Source organism: Physella acuta, unplaced genomic scaffold (assembly GCF_028476545.2).
Source record: "Physella acuta isolate Inbredline_101_S28 unplaced genomic scaffold, ASM2847654v3 ptg000416l, whole genome shotgun sequence".
NCBI classification, from domain to species: Eukaryota; Metazoa; Mollusca; class Gastropoda; family Physidae; genus Physella; species Physella acuta.
This window is the reverse complement of record NW_026731935.1, coordinates 431193-447628: the sequence shown is the minus strand read 5'-3', so window position 1 is coordinate 447628 and position 16436 is coordinate 431193. Positions and strand designations below refer to the sequence as shown.

Below are 16436 nucleotides of genomic sequence, written 5' to 3'. Positions count from 1 at the left end.
GTTCTCTCCGTTTAGGTATGGTGTGATGTTATGAGCTTTGTTCTCTCCCTTTAGGTATGGTGTGGTCTTATGAGCTTTGTTCTCTCCCTTTAGGTATGGTGTGGTCTTATGAGCTTTGTTCTCTTCCTTTAGGTATGGTGTGGTGTTATGAGCTTTGTTCTCTCCCTTTAGGTATGGTGTTATGAGCTTTGTTCTCTCCCTTTAGTTATGGTGTTATGAGCTTTATTCTCTCCCTTTAGGTATGGTGTTATGAGCTTTGTTCTCTCCCTTTAGGTATGGTGTGATGTTATGAGCTTTGTTCTCTCCCTTTAGGTATGGTGTGGTGTTATGAGCTCTGTTCTCTCCCTTTAGGTATGGTGTGGTGTTATGAGCTCTGTTCTCTCCCTTTAGGTATGGTGTGATGTTATGAGCTTTGTTCTCTCCCTTTAAGTATGGTGTGGTCTTATGAGCTTTGTTCTCTCCCTTTAGGTATGGTGTGGTCTTATGAGCTTTGTTCTCTCCCTTTAGGTATGGTGTTATGAGCTTTGTTCTCTCCCTTTAGGTATGGTGTTATGAGCTTTGTTCTCTCCCTTTAGGTATGGTGTGGTGTTATGAGCTTTGTTCTCTCCCTTTAGGTATGGTGTGGTGTTATGAGCTTTGTTCTCTCCCTTTAGGTATGGTGTGGTGTTATGAGCTTTGTTCTCTCCCTTTAGGTATGGTGTGGTGTTATGAGCTTTGTTCTCTCCCTTTAGGTATGGTGTGGTGTTATGAGCTTTGTTCTCTCCCTTTAGGTATGGTGTGGTGTTATGAGCTTTGTTCTCTCCCTTTAGGTATGGTGTGGTGTTATGAGCTTTGTTCTCTCCCTTTAGGTATGGTGTGGTGTTATGAGCTTTGTTCTCTCCCTTTAGGTATGGTGTTATGAGCTTTGTTCTCTCCCTTTAGGTATGGTGTGGTGTTATGAGCTTTGTTCTCAACCTTTAGGTATGGTGTTATGAGCTTTGTTCTCTCCCTTTAGGTATGGTGTGGTGTTATGAGCTTTGTTCTCTCCCTTTAGGTATGGTGTTATGAGCTTTGTTCTCTCCCTTTAGGTATGGTGTGGTCTTACGAGCTTTGTTCTCTCCCTTTAGGTATGGTGTGGTGTTATGAGCTTTGTTCTCTCCCTTTAGGTATGGTGTGGTGTTATGAGCTCTGTTCTCTCCCTTTATGTATGGTGTGATGTTATGAGCTTTGTTCTCTCCCTTTAGGTATGTTGTGGTCTTATGAGCTTTGTTCTCTCCCTTTAGGTATGGTGTGGTCTTATGAGCTTTGTTCTCTCCCTTTAGGTATGGTGTTATGAGCTTTGTTCTCTCCCTTTAGGTATGGTGTTATGAGCTTTGTTCTCTCCCTTTAGGTATGGTGTGGTGTTATGAGCTTTGTTCTCTCCCTTTAGGTATGGTGTGGTGTTATGAGCTTTGTTCTCTCCCTTTAGGTATGGTGTGGTCTTATGAGCTTTGTTCTCTCCCTTTAGGTATGGTGTGGTGTTATGAGCTTTGTTCTCTCCCTTTAGGTATGGTGTTATGAGCTTTGTTCTCTCCCTTTAGGTATGGTGTTATGAGCTTTGTTCTCTCCCTTTAGGTATGGTGTGATGTTATGAGCTTTATTCTCTCCCTTTAGGTATGGTGTGGTGTTATGAGCTTTGTTCTCTCCCTTTAGGTATGGTGTGGTGTTATGAGCTTTGTTCTCTCCCTTTAGGTATGGTGCTATGAGCTTTGTTCTCTCCCTTTAGGTATGGTGTTATGAGCTTTGTTCTCTCCCTTTAGGTATGGTATGGTGTTATGAGCTTTGTTCTCTCCCTTTAGGTAAGGTGTGGTGTTATGAGCTTTGTTCTCTCCCTTTAGGTATGGTGTGGTGTTATGAGCTTTGTTCTCTCCCTTTAGGTATGGTGTGGTGTTATGAGCTTTGTTCTCTCCCTTTAGGTATGGTGTGGTGTTATGAGCTTTGTTCTCTCCCTTTAGGTATGGTGTTATGAGCTTTGTTCTCTCCCTTTAGGTATGGTGTTATGAGCTTTATTCTCTCCCTTTAGGTATGGTGTGGTGTTATGAGCTTTGTTCTCTCCCTTTAGGTATGGTGTGGTGTTATGATCTTTGTTCTCTCCCTTTAGGTATGGTGTTATGAGCTTTATTCTCTCCCTTTAGGTATGGTGTTATGAGCTTTGTTCTCTCCCTTTAGGTATGGTGTGATGTTATGAGCTTTGTTCTCTCCCTTTAGGTATGGTGTGGTGTTATGAGCTCTGTTCTCTCCCTTTAGGTATGGTGTGGTGTTATGAGCTCTGTTCTCTCCCTTTAGGTATGGTGTGATGTTATGAGCTCGTTCTCTCCCTTTAGGTATGGTGTGGTCTTATGAGCTTTGTTCTCTCCCTTTAGGTATTGTGTGGTGTTATGAGCTTTGTTCTCTCCCTTTAGGTATGGTGTGGTGTTATGAGCTTTGTTCTCTCCCTTTAGGTATGGCGTGGTGTTATGAGCTTTGCTCTCTCCCTTTAGGTATGGTGTGGTGTTATGAGCTTTGTTCTCTCCCTTTAGGTATGGTGTGGTGTTATGAGCTTTGTTCTCTCCCTTTAGGTATGGTATGGTGTTATGAGGTTTGTTCTCTCCCTTTAGGTATGGTGTGGTGTTATGAGCTTTGTTCTCTCCCTTTAGGTATGGTGTTATGAGCTTTGTTCTCTCCCTTTAGGTATCGTGTTATGAGCTTTATTCTCTCCCTCTAGGTATGGTGTGGTGTTATGAGCTTTGTTCTCTCCCATTAGGTATGGTGTGGTGTTATGAGCTTTGTTCTCTCTCTTTAGGTATGGTGTTATGAGCTTTATTCTCTCCCTTTAGGTATGGTGTTATGAGCTTTGTTCTCTCCCTTTAGGTATGGTGTGATGTTATGAGCTTTGTTCTCTCCCTTTAGGTATGGTGTGGTCTTATGAGCTTTGTTCTCTCCCTTTAGGTATGGTGTGGTGTTATGAGCTCTGTTCTCTCCCTTTAGGTATGGTGTGGTGTTATGAGCTCTGTTCTCTCCCTTTAGGTATGGTGTGATGTTATGAGCTTTGTTCTCTCCCTTTAGGTATGGTGTGGTGTTATGAGCTCTGTTCTCTCCCTTTAGGTATGGTGTGGTGTTATGAGCTCTGTTCTCTCCCTTTAGGTATGGTGTGATGTTATGAGCTTTGTTCTCTCCCTTTAGGTATGGTGTGGTCTTATGAGCTTTGTTCTCTCCCTTTAGGTATGGTGTGGTCTTATGAGCTTTGTTCTCTCCCTTTAGGTATGGTGTTATGAGCTTTGTTCTCTCCCTTTAGGTATGGTGTTATGAGCTTTGTTCTCTCCCTTTAGGTATGGTGTGGTGTTATGAGCTTTGTTCTCTCCCTTTAGGTATGGTGTTATGAGCTTTGTTCTCTCCCTTTAGGTATGGTGTTATGAGCTTTGTTCTCTCCCTTTAGGTATGGTGTGGTGTTATGAGCTTTGTTCTCTCCCTTTAGGTATGGTGTGGTGTTATGAGCTTTGTTCTCTCCCTTTAGGTATGGTGTTATGAGCTTTGTTCTCTCCCTTTAGGTATGGTGTTATGAGCTTTGTTCTCTCCCTTTAGGTATGGTATGGTGTTATGAGCTTTGTTCTCTCCCTTTAGGTAAGGTGTGGTGTTATGAGCTTTGTTCTCTCCCTTTAGGTATGGTGTTATGAGCTTTATTCTCTCCCTTTAGGTATGGTGTTATGAGCTTTGTTCTCTCCCTTTAGGTATGGTGTGATGTTATGAGCTTTGTTCTCTCCCTTTAGGTATGGTGTGGTGTTATGAGCTCTGTTCTCTCCCTATAGGTATGGTGTGGTGCTATGAGCTCTGTTCTCTCCCTTTAGGTATGGTGTGGTGTTATGAGCTTTGTTCTCTCCCTTTAGGTATGGTGTGGTGTTATGAGCTTTGTTCTCTCCCTTTAGGTATGGTGTTATGAGCTTTGTTCTCTCCCTTTAGGTATGGTGTTATGAGCTTTGTTCTCTCCCTTTAGGTATGGTATGGTGTTATGAGCTTTGTTCTCTCCCTTTAGGTAAGGTGTGGTGTTATGAGCTTTGTTCTCTCCCTTTAGGTATGGTGTTATGAGCTTTATTCTCTCCCTTTAGGTATGGTGTTATGAGCTTTGTTCTCTCCCTTTAGGTATGGTGTGATGTTATGAGCTTTGTTCTCTCCCTTTAGGTATGGTGTGGTGTTATGAGCTCTGTTCTCTCCCTATAGGTATGGTGTGGTGTTATGAGCTCTGTTCTCTCCCTTTAGGTATGGTGTGATGTTATGAGCTTTGCTCTCTCCCTTTAGGTATAGTGTGGTCTTATGAGCTTTGTTCTCTCCCTTTAGGTATTGTGTTATGAGCTTTGTTCTCTCCCTTTAGGTATGGTGTGGTGTTATGAGCTTTGTTCTCTCCCTTTAGGTATGGTGTGGTGTTAGGAGCTTTGTTCTCTCCCTTTAGGTATGGTATGGTGTTATGAGCTTTGTTCTCTCCCTTTAGGTATGGTGTGGTGTTATGAGCTTTGTTCTCTCCCTTTAGGTATGGTGTTATGAGCTTTGTTCTCTCCCTTTAGGTATGGTGTGGTGTTATGAGCTCTGTTCTCTCCCTTTAGGTATGGTGTGGTGTTATGAGCTCTGTTCTCTCCCTTTAGGTATGGTGTGGTGTTATGAGCTCTGTTCTCTCCCTTTAGGTATGGTGTGGTCTTATGAGCTTTGTTATCTCCCTTTAGGTATGGTGTGGTGTTATGAGCTTTGTTCTCTCCCTTTAGGTATGGTGTGGTGTTATGAGCTTTGTTCTCTCCCTTTAGGTATGGTGTGGTGTTATGAGCTTTGTTCTCTCCCTTTAGGTATGGTGTGGTGTTATGAGCTTTGTTCTCTCCCTTTAGGTATGGTGTGGTGTTATGAGCTTTGTTCTCTCCCTTTAGGTATGGTGTTATGAGCTTTGTTCTCTCCCTTTAGGTATGGTGTGGTGTTATGAGCTCTGTTCTCTCCCTTTAGGTATGGTGTGGTGTTATGAGCTTTGTTCTCCCCCTTTAGGTATGGTGTGGTGTTATGAGGCCGGAAGCAACAGTCACCCGGTTAAAGACAGGCGTCCACAGCCCTGGCAGATTTAGGTACCCAGTTCAAATACAACTATACAATCATACAGTTTTAAGTTTCATTCAATGGTAGAGAGAAGTTTCATTCAATGGTAGAGAGAAGTTTCATTCAATGGTAGAGAGAAGTTTCATTCAATGGTAGAGAGAAGTTTTATTCAATGGTAGAGAGAAGTTTCATTCAATGGTAGAGAGAATTTTCATTCAATGGTAGAGAGAAGTTTCATTCAATGGTAGAGAGAAGTTTCATTCAATGGTAGAGAGAAGTTTCATTCAATGGTAGAGAGAAGTTTCATTCAATGGTAGAGAGAAGTTTCATTCAATGGTAGAGAGAATATTCATTCAATGGTAGAGAGAATATTCATTCAATGGTAGAGAGAAGTTTCATTCAATGGTAGAGAGAAGTTTCATTCAATGGTAGAGAGAAGTTTCATTCAATGGTAGAGAGAAGTTTCATTCAATGGTAGAGAGAAGTTTCATTCAATGGTAGAGAGAAGTTTCATTCAATGGTAGAGAGAATATTCATTCAATGGTAGAGAGAAGTTTTATTCAATGGTAGAGAGAATTTTCATTCAATGGTAGAGAGAAGTTTCCTTCAATGGTAGAGAGAAGTTTCATTCAATGGTAGAGAGAAGTTTCATTCAATGGTAGAGAGAAGTTTTATTCAATGGTAGAGAGAAGTTTCCTTCAATGGTAGAGAGAAGTTTCATTCAATGGTAGAGAGAATTTTCATTCAATGGTAGAGAGAAGTTTCATTCAATGGTAGAGAGAATTTTCATTCAATGATAGAGAGAAGTTTCATTCAATGGTAGAGAGAAGTTTCATTTAATGGTAGAGAGAAGTTTTATTCAATGGTAGAGAGAATATTCATTCAATGGTAGAGAGAAGTTTCATTCAATGGTAGAGAGAAGTTTCATTCAATGGTAGAGAGAAGTTTCATTCAATGGTAGCGAGAGGTTTCATTCAATGGTAGAGAGAAGTTTTATTCAATGGTAGAGAGAAGTTTCCTTCAATGGTAGAGAGAAGTTTCATTCAATGGTAGAGAGAAGTTTCATTCAATGGTAGAGAGAAGTTTCATTCAATGGTAGAGAGAAGTTTCATTCAATGGTAGAGAGAAGATTCATTCAATGGTAGAGAGAAGTTTCATTCAATGGTAGAGGGAACTTTCATTCAATGGTAGAGAGAAGTTTTATTCAATGGTAGAGAGAATATTCATTAAATGGTAGAGAGAAGTTTCATTCAATGGTAGAGAGAAGTTTCATTCAATGGTAGAGAGAAGTTTCATTCAATGGTAGAGAGAAGTTTCATTCAATGGTAGAGAGAAGTTTCATTCAATGGTAGAGAGAAAGTTCATTCAATGGTAGAGAGAAGTTTTATTCAATGGTAGAGAGAAGTATTATTCAATGGTAGAGAGAAGTTTTATTCAATGGTAGAGAGAAGTTTTATTCAATGGTAGAGAGAAGTTTCATTCAATGGTAGAGAGAAGTTTTATTCAATGGTAGAGAGAATATTCATTCAATGGTAGAGAGAAGTTTTATTCAATGGTAGAGAGAAGTTTTATTCAATGGTAGAGAGAAGTTTTATTCAATGGTAGAGAGAAGTTTTATTCAATTGGTTTCTGTTTAAACTGATTCTACAAGTCTCGTCACTGAGAATGTATACCTTTCTGAGCAACAAGGCTTAATACATGTGACACAACATATCTAGGTGGGATAGTAGGTGGGTTAGTCGGTGGGATAGTCGGTGGGATAGTTGGTGGGATATTAGGTGGATAGTAGGTGGGATAGTTGGTGGGATAGTCGGTGGGATAGTCGGTGGGATAGTCGGTGGGATATTAGGTGGATAGTAGGTGGGATAGTAGTTGGGATATTAGGTGGGATAGTAGTTGGGATAGTTGGCGGATATTAGGTGCGATATTAGGTGTGATAGTTGGTGGGATATTAGGTGGGATAGTAGGTGCATAGAAGTGGGATAGTAGGTGGATATTAGGTGGGATATTAGGTGTGATAGTTGGTGGGATATTAGGTGGGATAGTAGGTGGGTATTAGGTGGATAGTAGGTGGGATATTAGGTGGGATAGTTGGTGGGATAACGGGTAAGATAGTAGGTGAATGGTAGGTGGGATAGTAGGTGGGATAGTTGGTGGGATAATGGGTAAGATAGTAGGTGGGTAGTAGGTGGATAGTAGGTGGGGTATTAGGTGGGATAGTTGGTGGGATATTAGGTGGGATAGTAGGTGCATAGAAGTGGGATAGTAGGTGGATATTAGGTGGGATATTAGGTGTGATAGTTGGTGGGATATTAGGTGGGATAGTAGGTGGGTAGTAGGTGGATAGTAGGTGGGATATTAGGTGGGATAGTTGGTGGGATAACGGGTAAGATAGTAGGTGAATGGTAGGTGGGATAGTAGGTGGGATAGTTGGTGGGATAATGGGTAAGATAGTAAGTGGGTAGTAGGTGGATAGTAGGTGGGGTATTAGGTGTGATAGTTGGTGGGATAATGGGTAAGATAGTAGGTGAATGGTAGGTGGGATAGTAGGTGGGTAGTAGGTGGATAATAGGTGGGATATTAGGTGGGATAGTTGGTGGGATAATGGGTAAGATAGTAGGTGAATGGTAGGTGGGATAGTAGGTGGGATAGTTGGTGGGATAATGGGTAAGATAGGTGGGATAGTTGGTGGGATAATGGGTAAGATAGTAGGTGGGTAGTAGGTGGATAATAGGTGGGATAGTTGGTGGGATAGTTGGTGAGATAGTTGGTGGGATATTGGGTAAGATACTAGGTGGGTAGTAGGTGGGATATTAGGTGGGATAGTTGGTGGGATAATGGGTAAGATAGTAGGTGAATGGTAGGTGGGATAGTAGGTGGGATAGTTGGTGGGATAATGGGTAAGATAGTAGGTGGGATAGTTGGTGGGATAGTTGGTGGGATAGTTGGTGGGATAGTTGGTGGGATATTGGGTAAGATAGTAGGTGGGTAGTAGGTGGGATATTAGGTGGGATAGTTGGTGGGATAATGGGTAAGATAGTAGGTTTCTCCGATGGGTGAGGAGTGGGAGGCTGAGGCTGGTAGACCATATGTATGCATTCACCACCATCCCCATCAACTCTATGTATTAACATTATGTAACCATTGTAACTTATTATATTTATATTTTCTAGTTTCATAAACATTATATAACACTAATATTTTTATTATATCAACTCTAGTTGTAAACATTACATAACCTAAATATCTATTTCGCTATAATAATATTTTCATCTTGTATTTTCAGAGTGATTGGAACATTGCAAAACATGGAAGCGTTTTCAGAAGCATTTAACTGCTCTGTTGGGTCTTACATGAACAAAAAAAATAGGTGTACTGTATGGTAGGAGGTTCTAGATGTACTGTATAGTAGGAGGTTCTAGATGTACTCTAGGAGGTTCTAGATGTACTGTATGGTAGAAGGTTCTAAATGTACTGTAGGAGGTTCTAGATGTACTGTAGGAGGTTCTAGATATACTGTATGGTAGGAGGTTCTAGATGTACTGTAGGAGGTTCTAGATGTACTGTAGGAGGTTCTAGATATACTGTATGGTAGAAGGTTCTAGATGTACTGTATGGTAGGAGGTTCTAGATGTACTGTAGGAGGTTCTAGATGTTCTGTATAGTAGGAGGTTCTAGATGTACTGTATGGTAGGAGGTTCTAGATGTACTGTATGGTAGGAGGTTCTAGATATACTGTATGGTAGGAGGTTCTAGATCTACTGTATGGTAGGAGGTTCTAAATGTACTGTAGGAGGTTCTAGATGTACTGTTTGGTAGGAGGTTCTAGATATACTGTAGGAGGTTCTAGATCTACTGTAGGAGGTTCTAGATCTACTGTAGGAGGTTCTAGATATACTGTAGGAGGTTCTAGATCTACTGTAGGAGGTTCTAGATGTACTGTAGGAGGTTCTAGATCTACTGTATGGTAGGAGGTTCTAGATGTACTGTAGGAGGTTCTAGATGTACTGTAGGAGGTTCTAGATGTACTGTATGGTAGGAGGTTCTAGATGTACTGTATGGTAGGAGGTTCTAGATGTACTCTAGGAGGTTCTAGATGTACTGTAGGAGGTTCTAGATCTACTGTAGGAGGTTCTAGATGTACTGTAGGAGGTTCTAGATGTTCTGTATAGTAGGAGGTTCTAGATGTACTGTATGGTAGGAGGTTCTAGATATACTGTGTGGTAGGAGGTTCTAGATCTACTGTATGGTAGGAGGTTCTAAATGTACTGTAGGAGGTTCTAGATGTACTGTTTGGTAGGAGGTTCTAGATGTACTGTATGGTAGCAGGTTCTAGATGTACTGTAGGAGGTTCTAGATATACTGTATGGTAGGAGGTTCTAAATGTACTGTATGGTAGGAGGTTCTAGATATACAGTATGGTAGCAGGTTCTAGATGTACTGTAGGAGGTTCTAGATGTACTGTATGGTAGGAGGTTCTAGATCTACTGTTGGAGGTTCTAGATGTTCTGTATAGTAGGAGGTTCTAGATGTACTGTATGGTAGAAGGTTCTAGATGTACTGTAGGAGGTTCTAGATGTACTGTATGGTAGCAGGTTCTAGATGTACTGTAGGAGGTTCTAGATGTACTGTATGGTAGGAGGTTCTAGATATACTGTATAGTAGGAGGTTCTAGATCTACTGTAGGAGGTTCTAGATATACTGTATAGTAGGAGGTTCTAGATATACTGTATGGTAGGAGGTTCTAGATCTACTGTAGGAGGTTCTAGATATACTGTATAGTAGGAGGTTCTAGATATACTGTATGGTAGGAGGTTCTAGATGTACTGTAGGAGGTTCTAGATATACTGTATGGTAGGAGGTTCTAGATGTACTGTAGAAGGTTCTAGATGTACTGTAGGAGGTTCTAGATGTACTGTATGGTAGGAGGTTCTAGATGTACTGTAGGAGGTTCTAGATGTACTGTATGGTAGGAGGTTCTAGATGTACTGTAGGAGGTTCTAGATGTACTGTAGGAGGTTCTAGATGTACTGTAGGAGGCTCTAGATATACTGTATGGTAGGAGGTTCTAGATATACTGTATGGTAGGAGGTTCTAGATGTACTGTATGGTAGGAGGTTCTAGATATACTGTATGGTAGGAGGTTCTAGATATACTGTATGGTAGGAGGTTCTAGATATACTGTATGGTAGGAGGTTCTAGATGTACTGTATGGTAGGAGGTTCTAGATGTACTGTATGGTAGGAGGTTCTAGATGTACTGTATGGTAGGAGGTTCTAGATGTACTGTATGGTAGGAGGTTCTAGATGTACTGTAGGAGGTTCTAGATGTACTGTATGGTAAGAGGTTCTAGATATACAGTATGGTAGGAGATTCTAGATGTACTGTAGGGTACTATGTTCTAGATGTATTCTAGGAGGTTCTAGATATACTGTATGGTAGAAGGTTCTAGATGTACTGTATGGTAGAAGGTTCTAGATATACTGTATGGTAGGAGGTTCTAGATCTACTGTATGGTAGGAGGTTCTAAATGTACTGTAGGAGGTTCTAGATGTACTGTTTGGTAGGAGGTTCTAGATGTACTGTATGGTAGCAGGTTCTAGATGTACTGTAGGAGGTTCTAGATATACTGTATGGTAGGAGGTTCTAAATGTACTGTATGGTAGGAGGTTCTAGATATACAGTATGGTAGCAGGTTCTAGATGTACTGTAGGAGGTTCTAGATGTACTGTATGGTAGGAGGTTCTAGATCTACTGTTGGAGGTTCTAGATGTTCTGTATAGTAGGAGGTTCTAGATGTACTGTATGGTAGAAGGTTCTAGATGTACTGTAGGAGGTTCTAGATGTACTGTATGGTAGCAGGTTCTAGATGTACTGTAGGAGGTTCTAGATGTACTGTATGGTAGGAGGTTCTAGATCTACTGTAGGAGGTTCTAGATATACTGTATAGTAGGAGGTTCTAGATATACTGTATGGTAGGAGGTTCTAGATCTACTGTAGGAGGTTCTAGATATACTGTATAGTAGCAGGTTCTAGATATACTGTATGGTAGGAGGTTCTAGATGTACTGTAGGAGGTTCTAGATATACTGTATGGTAGGAGGTTCTAGATGTACTGTAGTAGGTTCTAGATGTACTGTAGGAGGTTCTAGATGTACTGTAGGAGGTTCTAGATGTACTGTAGGAGGTTCTAGATCTACTGTAGGAGGTTCTAGATGTACTGTATGGTTGGAGGTTCTAGATATACTGTATTGTAGGAGGTTCTAGATCTACTGTAGGAGGTTCTAGATGTTCTGTATGGTAGAAGGTTCTAGATGTACTGTAGGAGGTTCTAGATGTACTGTATGGTAGGAGGTTCTAGATGTACTGTAGGAGGTTCTAGATGTACTGTATGGTAGGAGGTTCTAGATGTACTGTAGGAGGTTCTAGATGTACTGTAGGAGGCTCTAGATATACTGTATGGTAGGAGGTTCTAGATATACTGTATGGTAGGAGGTTCTAGATATACTGTATGGTAGGAGGTTCTAGATGTACTGTATGGTAGGAGGTTCTAGATGTACTGTATGGTAGGAGGTTCTAGATGTACTGTATGGTAGGAGGTTCTAGATGTACTGTATGGTAGGAGGTTCTAGATGTACTGTAGTAGGTTCTAGATTTACTGTAGGAGGTTCTAGATGTACTGTATGGTAGTAGGTTCTAGATGTACTGTAGTAGGTTCTAGATGTACTGTAGGAGGTTCTAGATGTACTGTATGGTAGGAGGTTCTAGATGTACTGTATGGTAGGAGGTTCTAGATGTACTGTATGGTAGGAGGTTCTAGATGTACTGTATGGTAGGAGGTTCTAGATGTACTGTAGGAGGTTCTAGATGTACTGTATGGTAGGAGGTTCTAGATGTACTGTATGGTAAGAGGTTCTAGATGTACTGTATGGTAGGAGGTTCTAGATGTACTGTAGGAGGTTCTAGATGTACTGTTTGGTAGGAGGTTCTAGATATACTGTAGGAGGTTCTAGATCTACTGTAGGAGGTTCTAGATGTACTGTAGGAGGTTCTAGATGTTCTGTATGGTAGGAGGTTCTAGATGTACTGTAGGAGGTTCTAGATGTTCTGTATGGTAGGAGGTTCTAGATGTACTGTATGGTAGGAGGTTCTAGATGTACTCTAGGAGGTTCTAGATGTACTGTAGGAGGTTCTAGATGTACTGTATGGTAGGAGGTTCTAGATGTACTGTATGGTAGGAGGTTCTAGATGTACTGTATGGTAGGAGGTTCTAGATGTACTGTATGGTAGGAGGTTCTAGATGTACTCTAGGAGGTTCTAGATGTACTGTAGGAGGTTCTAGATCTACTGTAGGAGGTTCTAGATGTACTGTATGGTAGGAGGTTCTAGATGTACTGTAGGAGGTTCTAGATGTACTGTATGGTAGGAGGTTCTAGATGTACTGTAGGAGGTTCTAGATGTACTGTATGGTAGGAGGTTCTAGATGTACTGTAGGAGATTCTAGATGTACTGTATGGTAGGAGGTTCTAGATGTACTCTAGGAGGTTCTAGATGTACTGTAGGAGGTTCTAGATCTACTGTAAGAGGTTCTAGATGTACTGTATGGTAGGAGGTTCTAGATGTACTGTATGGTAGGAGGTTCTAGATATACTGTATGGTAGTAGATTCTAGATCTACTGTAGGAGATTCTAGATGTACTGTATGGAAGAGGTTCAGTTAAATACTAGCTTTGATTCCTTAAATAGATCAACATAAATATAAGATATGTGTCCAGGTTTGTCCCCAAATATCAACCTCTTGTCATAACAGAATATTTTTTTGATAGTCAGAGTAAACATCTGTTGACTTTCCAGTAACGAATATTGTTGTCCAGCCAGATGACTGTCGGAGTAAAAATGATAAGAGATAGTAAAATTACTTTTCTATAAAGGGGAGGCAAGCAGTCTGTGAAAGCTAAACTAATCACTGTGATAAGTTAGCTGACTGTTTGAGCAAGATTTTTTTGTGACTTTTTGTAATGTGAGGTCAAACAACAAATGTACAAAGATTGCCTCCTAATTATATCAATTTTTCCTTTTTTATTATTACTGCAAAATTAAAGTCTTTTCAAAGATACTATCATATATGAATAAGACTTTTCTGTAACCAATGTAATTTGTAACCCTACGAAAATATAGTTTACATTATGCAAATGTATATTGGGATTGATTTTTGTACTGTATTATTATATAAGTTTGTTTCACAATGTTAACTATCAAGTAGATAATTACTATTTTCAAAGTTTTTTTTATTTATATTGAGAGAATTTTAGAGTTTTACTATAAAATGAAATGTTATTTACATTGTAAAATGTAAAAATGAAAAAATATTTATTAACTTTTTAAAAAATATATAGGCCTACTTTTTTTTTGATACAAACATATTTCCTTAAGAGAATACATTTTACCATTTTGAAGTATATCACTCCTCTTTTTAAATCATTTAAATCATTTTATAACTGCAATCAAACTAAACAATAAAAAAGACTAATTAGGGAAAAATATATTGTGAGCTTCTAACAGTCATGTAGGCTAACCTTGCCATAGCATTTACAGTGCCAATATTTTACACAATGGAAATAAAAGTGTTAAGTAACATCAGCAACATCAATTGAATAGAAGTAACATTGAATCAATTCTTGCTATATAGATTGAAATAGTCTACAAGGTTACACACAAAACTCTTTGGTCTCAGAAAAAAGCTTTGGTGTTTAGCATTTTGGTATCAAGCTGTATATATGAGCAGAATTGTATAAAGTATAGAGTGTATAGCATGAACAACATTTCTTGTATGCAACTTTAAAATCCTAAACTTTGAGAATCGGTCTGTCGAAAAGAGAGATAATTTGCACAAAAATAACTGCCTTAGTTGACACCGTTATTTGCCAATTAAATTTTTTTAAATCAATTTTTTAAAAGTTTTAACAGGATATTTTAAGTCTTTTGCTTAGCACCAACTTAAAATATTTCAAACAAATCGTTTTCTTGAGGTTTTTTACTATGTCTACAGCTACTACCTCCCCTAATAGGCATTGTGATCTTAGTGTATAAGGTCACTCAACATTGTGATCTAAGTGTATAAGGTCACTCAACATTGTGATCTAAGTGTATAAGGTCACTCAACATTGTGATCTAAGTATAGTAGGTCATTCAACATTGTGATCTAAGTGTATAAGGTCACTCAACATTGTGATCTAAGTATATTAGGTCACTCAACATTGTGATCTAAGTGTATAAGGTCACTCAACATTGTGATCTAAGTATATTAGGTCACTCAACATTGTAATCTAAGTATATTAGGTCACTCAACATTAGGATCTAAGTATATTAGGTCACTCTACAATGTGATCTAAGTATATTAGGTCACTCAATGCTGTGATGTTACTATTTTAAACAGTTAACATTCGTCACTAATGCACCAGGCCCCTATTACTTTTTAATATAATTTTATACTTATTTACGTTTTATAGTCATATCTATATTATCTATGTACATTGATCTAAAATACAATATAAAATTGTTTACCCTAAAACCATGATATTGTTGGTTGCTATTGAAGATTTACACAATTTAACTTTCATAAAAGTCTTTTTTTGAAGGAAAAAAATAATTATTTCTTTAGATTGATTTCCTGTACCAAATTCCAAATAAATTTTTTTTGGAACACCAAACTTTTCATTCCTTCCAAATTATTTCCTTACCCTCTCTCTAACATTAAACCTAGCACAGTGGCTGTACAAGAAAAAAAAAATATATATATATATAAAATTATATATATATATATATATATATATATATATATATATATATATATATATATATATATGTATATATATATATATAATATATATATTATCAAGGCCTAAGCCTATATAGTATATTTTATATAATATATATATATATACATATAAATGTATATAATATGTATATATATATATATATATATATATATATATATATACATATTATATACATTTATATGTATATATATATATATATATATATATTATATAAAATATACTATATAGGCTTAGGCCTTTATAATATATATATTATATATATATATATACATATATATATATATATATATATATATGTATATATATATATATAATATATATATTATAAAGGCCTAAGCCTATATAGTATATTTTATATAATATATATATATATATACATATAAATGTATATAATATGTATATATATATATATATATATATATATATATATATATATATATATATATATATATATATATATATATAGGCCTATATATAGGCCTATATATAGGCCTATATATATATATATATATATATATATATATATATATATATATATATATATATATATATTATATGAAACTAATTAATATATAGATATATATAGGCCTAGATCTATTTTAAAAAATTTTAGAGACGGACTTATTAAATTAAAATGAAACTGTTCGCTCCTTTTTATAAAATTTAACCTATTTCATTGCAAAATAACTATCGTGAGACAATAGACCACACAGAAATAGATCCAGACTCAGGCCTGAAGCTATTGAGTTTTAAAAACTCTTTTAACTCATTTTAACTCTTTTGACTCATTTTACTCAGATTATGTAAAGTGTAACGTCTTTTCTAACAAGTCTGTCCAAAGTATAGGAAAGACGGAAGCTTGATGTCTGTAATAGTTTCCCGTGTTCGTTTAATTCTTATTTTAAAAAAAAAATTTTTTAGTATTTATGTTTTGAATTTTTTAGAAATCCCTATTTATAGCTATGTTATTCTTTTATACTTTATTTAAATAATAATTAAGAGAAGCAAGTGCTTAGTACAAAACTATTTAAATAAGCTTTATGTGCACCATTTTAGACTTTTTTAAGTAGAGCAGTAAGTCAGGGAAATGGTTTGAACTTTTGTCTATTTTTCACAATACACTTCATGTAGTTGTAATTAGCTAATGTAAAACATTAACTATAACAATAGATCTAACTATTACATTTTATGAAACCACTTTAAAGGGCTCTAGAAATATTTTGGGGTGAGATTTTTACATCCAAACGGCTTCACGGTAGTTTCTTCCAGGGGTCTCAATTCGGGGGGGGGGGGGGGAGAAGGGGGAGCCTTCCCCCTTGAAGAAAGTCCAAAGTCTACCGCTAACCCCCTCCCAATGAAATAGAATTTATCAGTAGCGTAGCGAGGGTTGGGGGCGGGGGGGGAGATATGTGTCCCCCGGGCGCCGACCTTAGGGGGCGCCAAAATGGGTTGGAAAAATAAATTGAAAGGTTGAGGGGGGGGGGGGGTGCAAATCGAAAATTTGAGGGGGGGGGGGTGCAAAATGAAAAGTTTGT

General features: G+C 37.9%; 1 protein-coding gene across 1 annotated transcript in view; it reads left to right on the top strand.

Moving 5' to 3' along the window:
• Positions 1-8554, top strand: part of LOC131942630 (neprilysin-1) — a 52641-nt gene extending 44087 nt beyond the window's left edge. Inside the window, exons 19-21 of the mRNA XM_059302514.1 lie at positions 5017-5093; positions 8351-8446; positions 8545-8554. Of these exons, the coding sequence (XP_059158497.1) occupies positions 5017-5093; positions 8351-8446; positions 8545-8554 (183 nt within the window). The remainder of the gene's footprint in view (positions 1-5016; positions 5094-8350; positions 8447-8544) is intronic.
• Positions 8555-16436: the final 7882 nt, after the last annotated feature.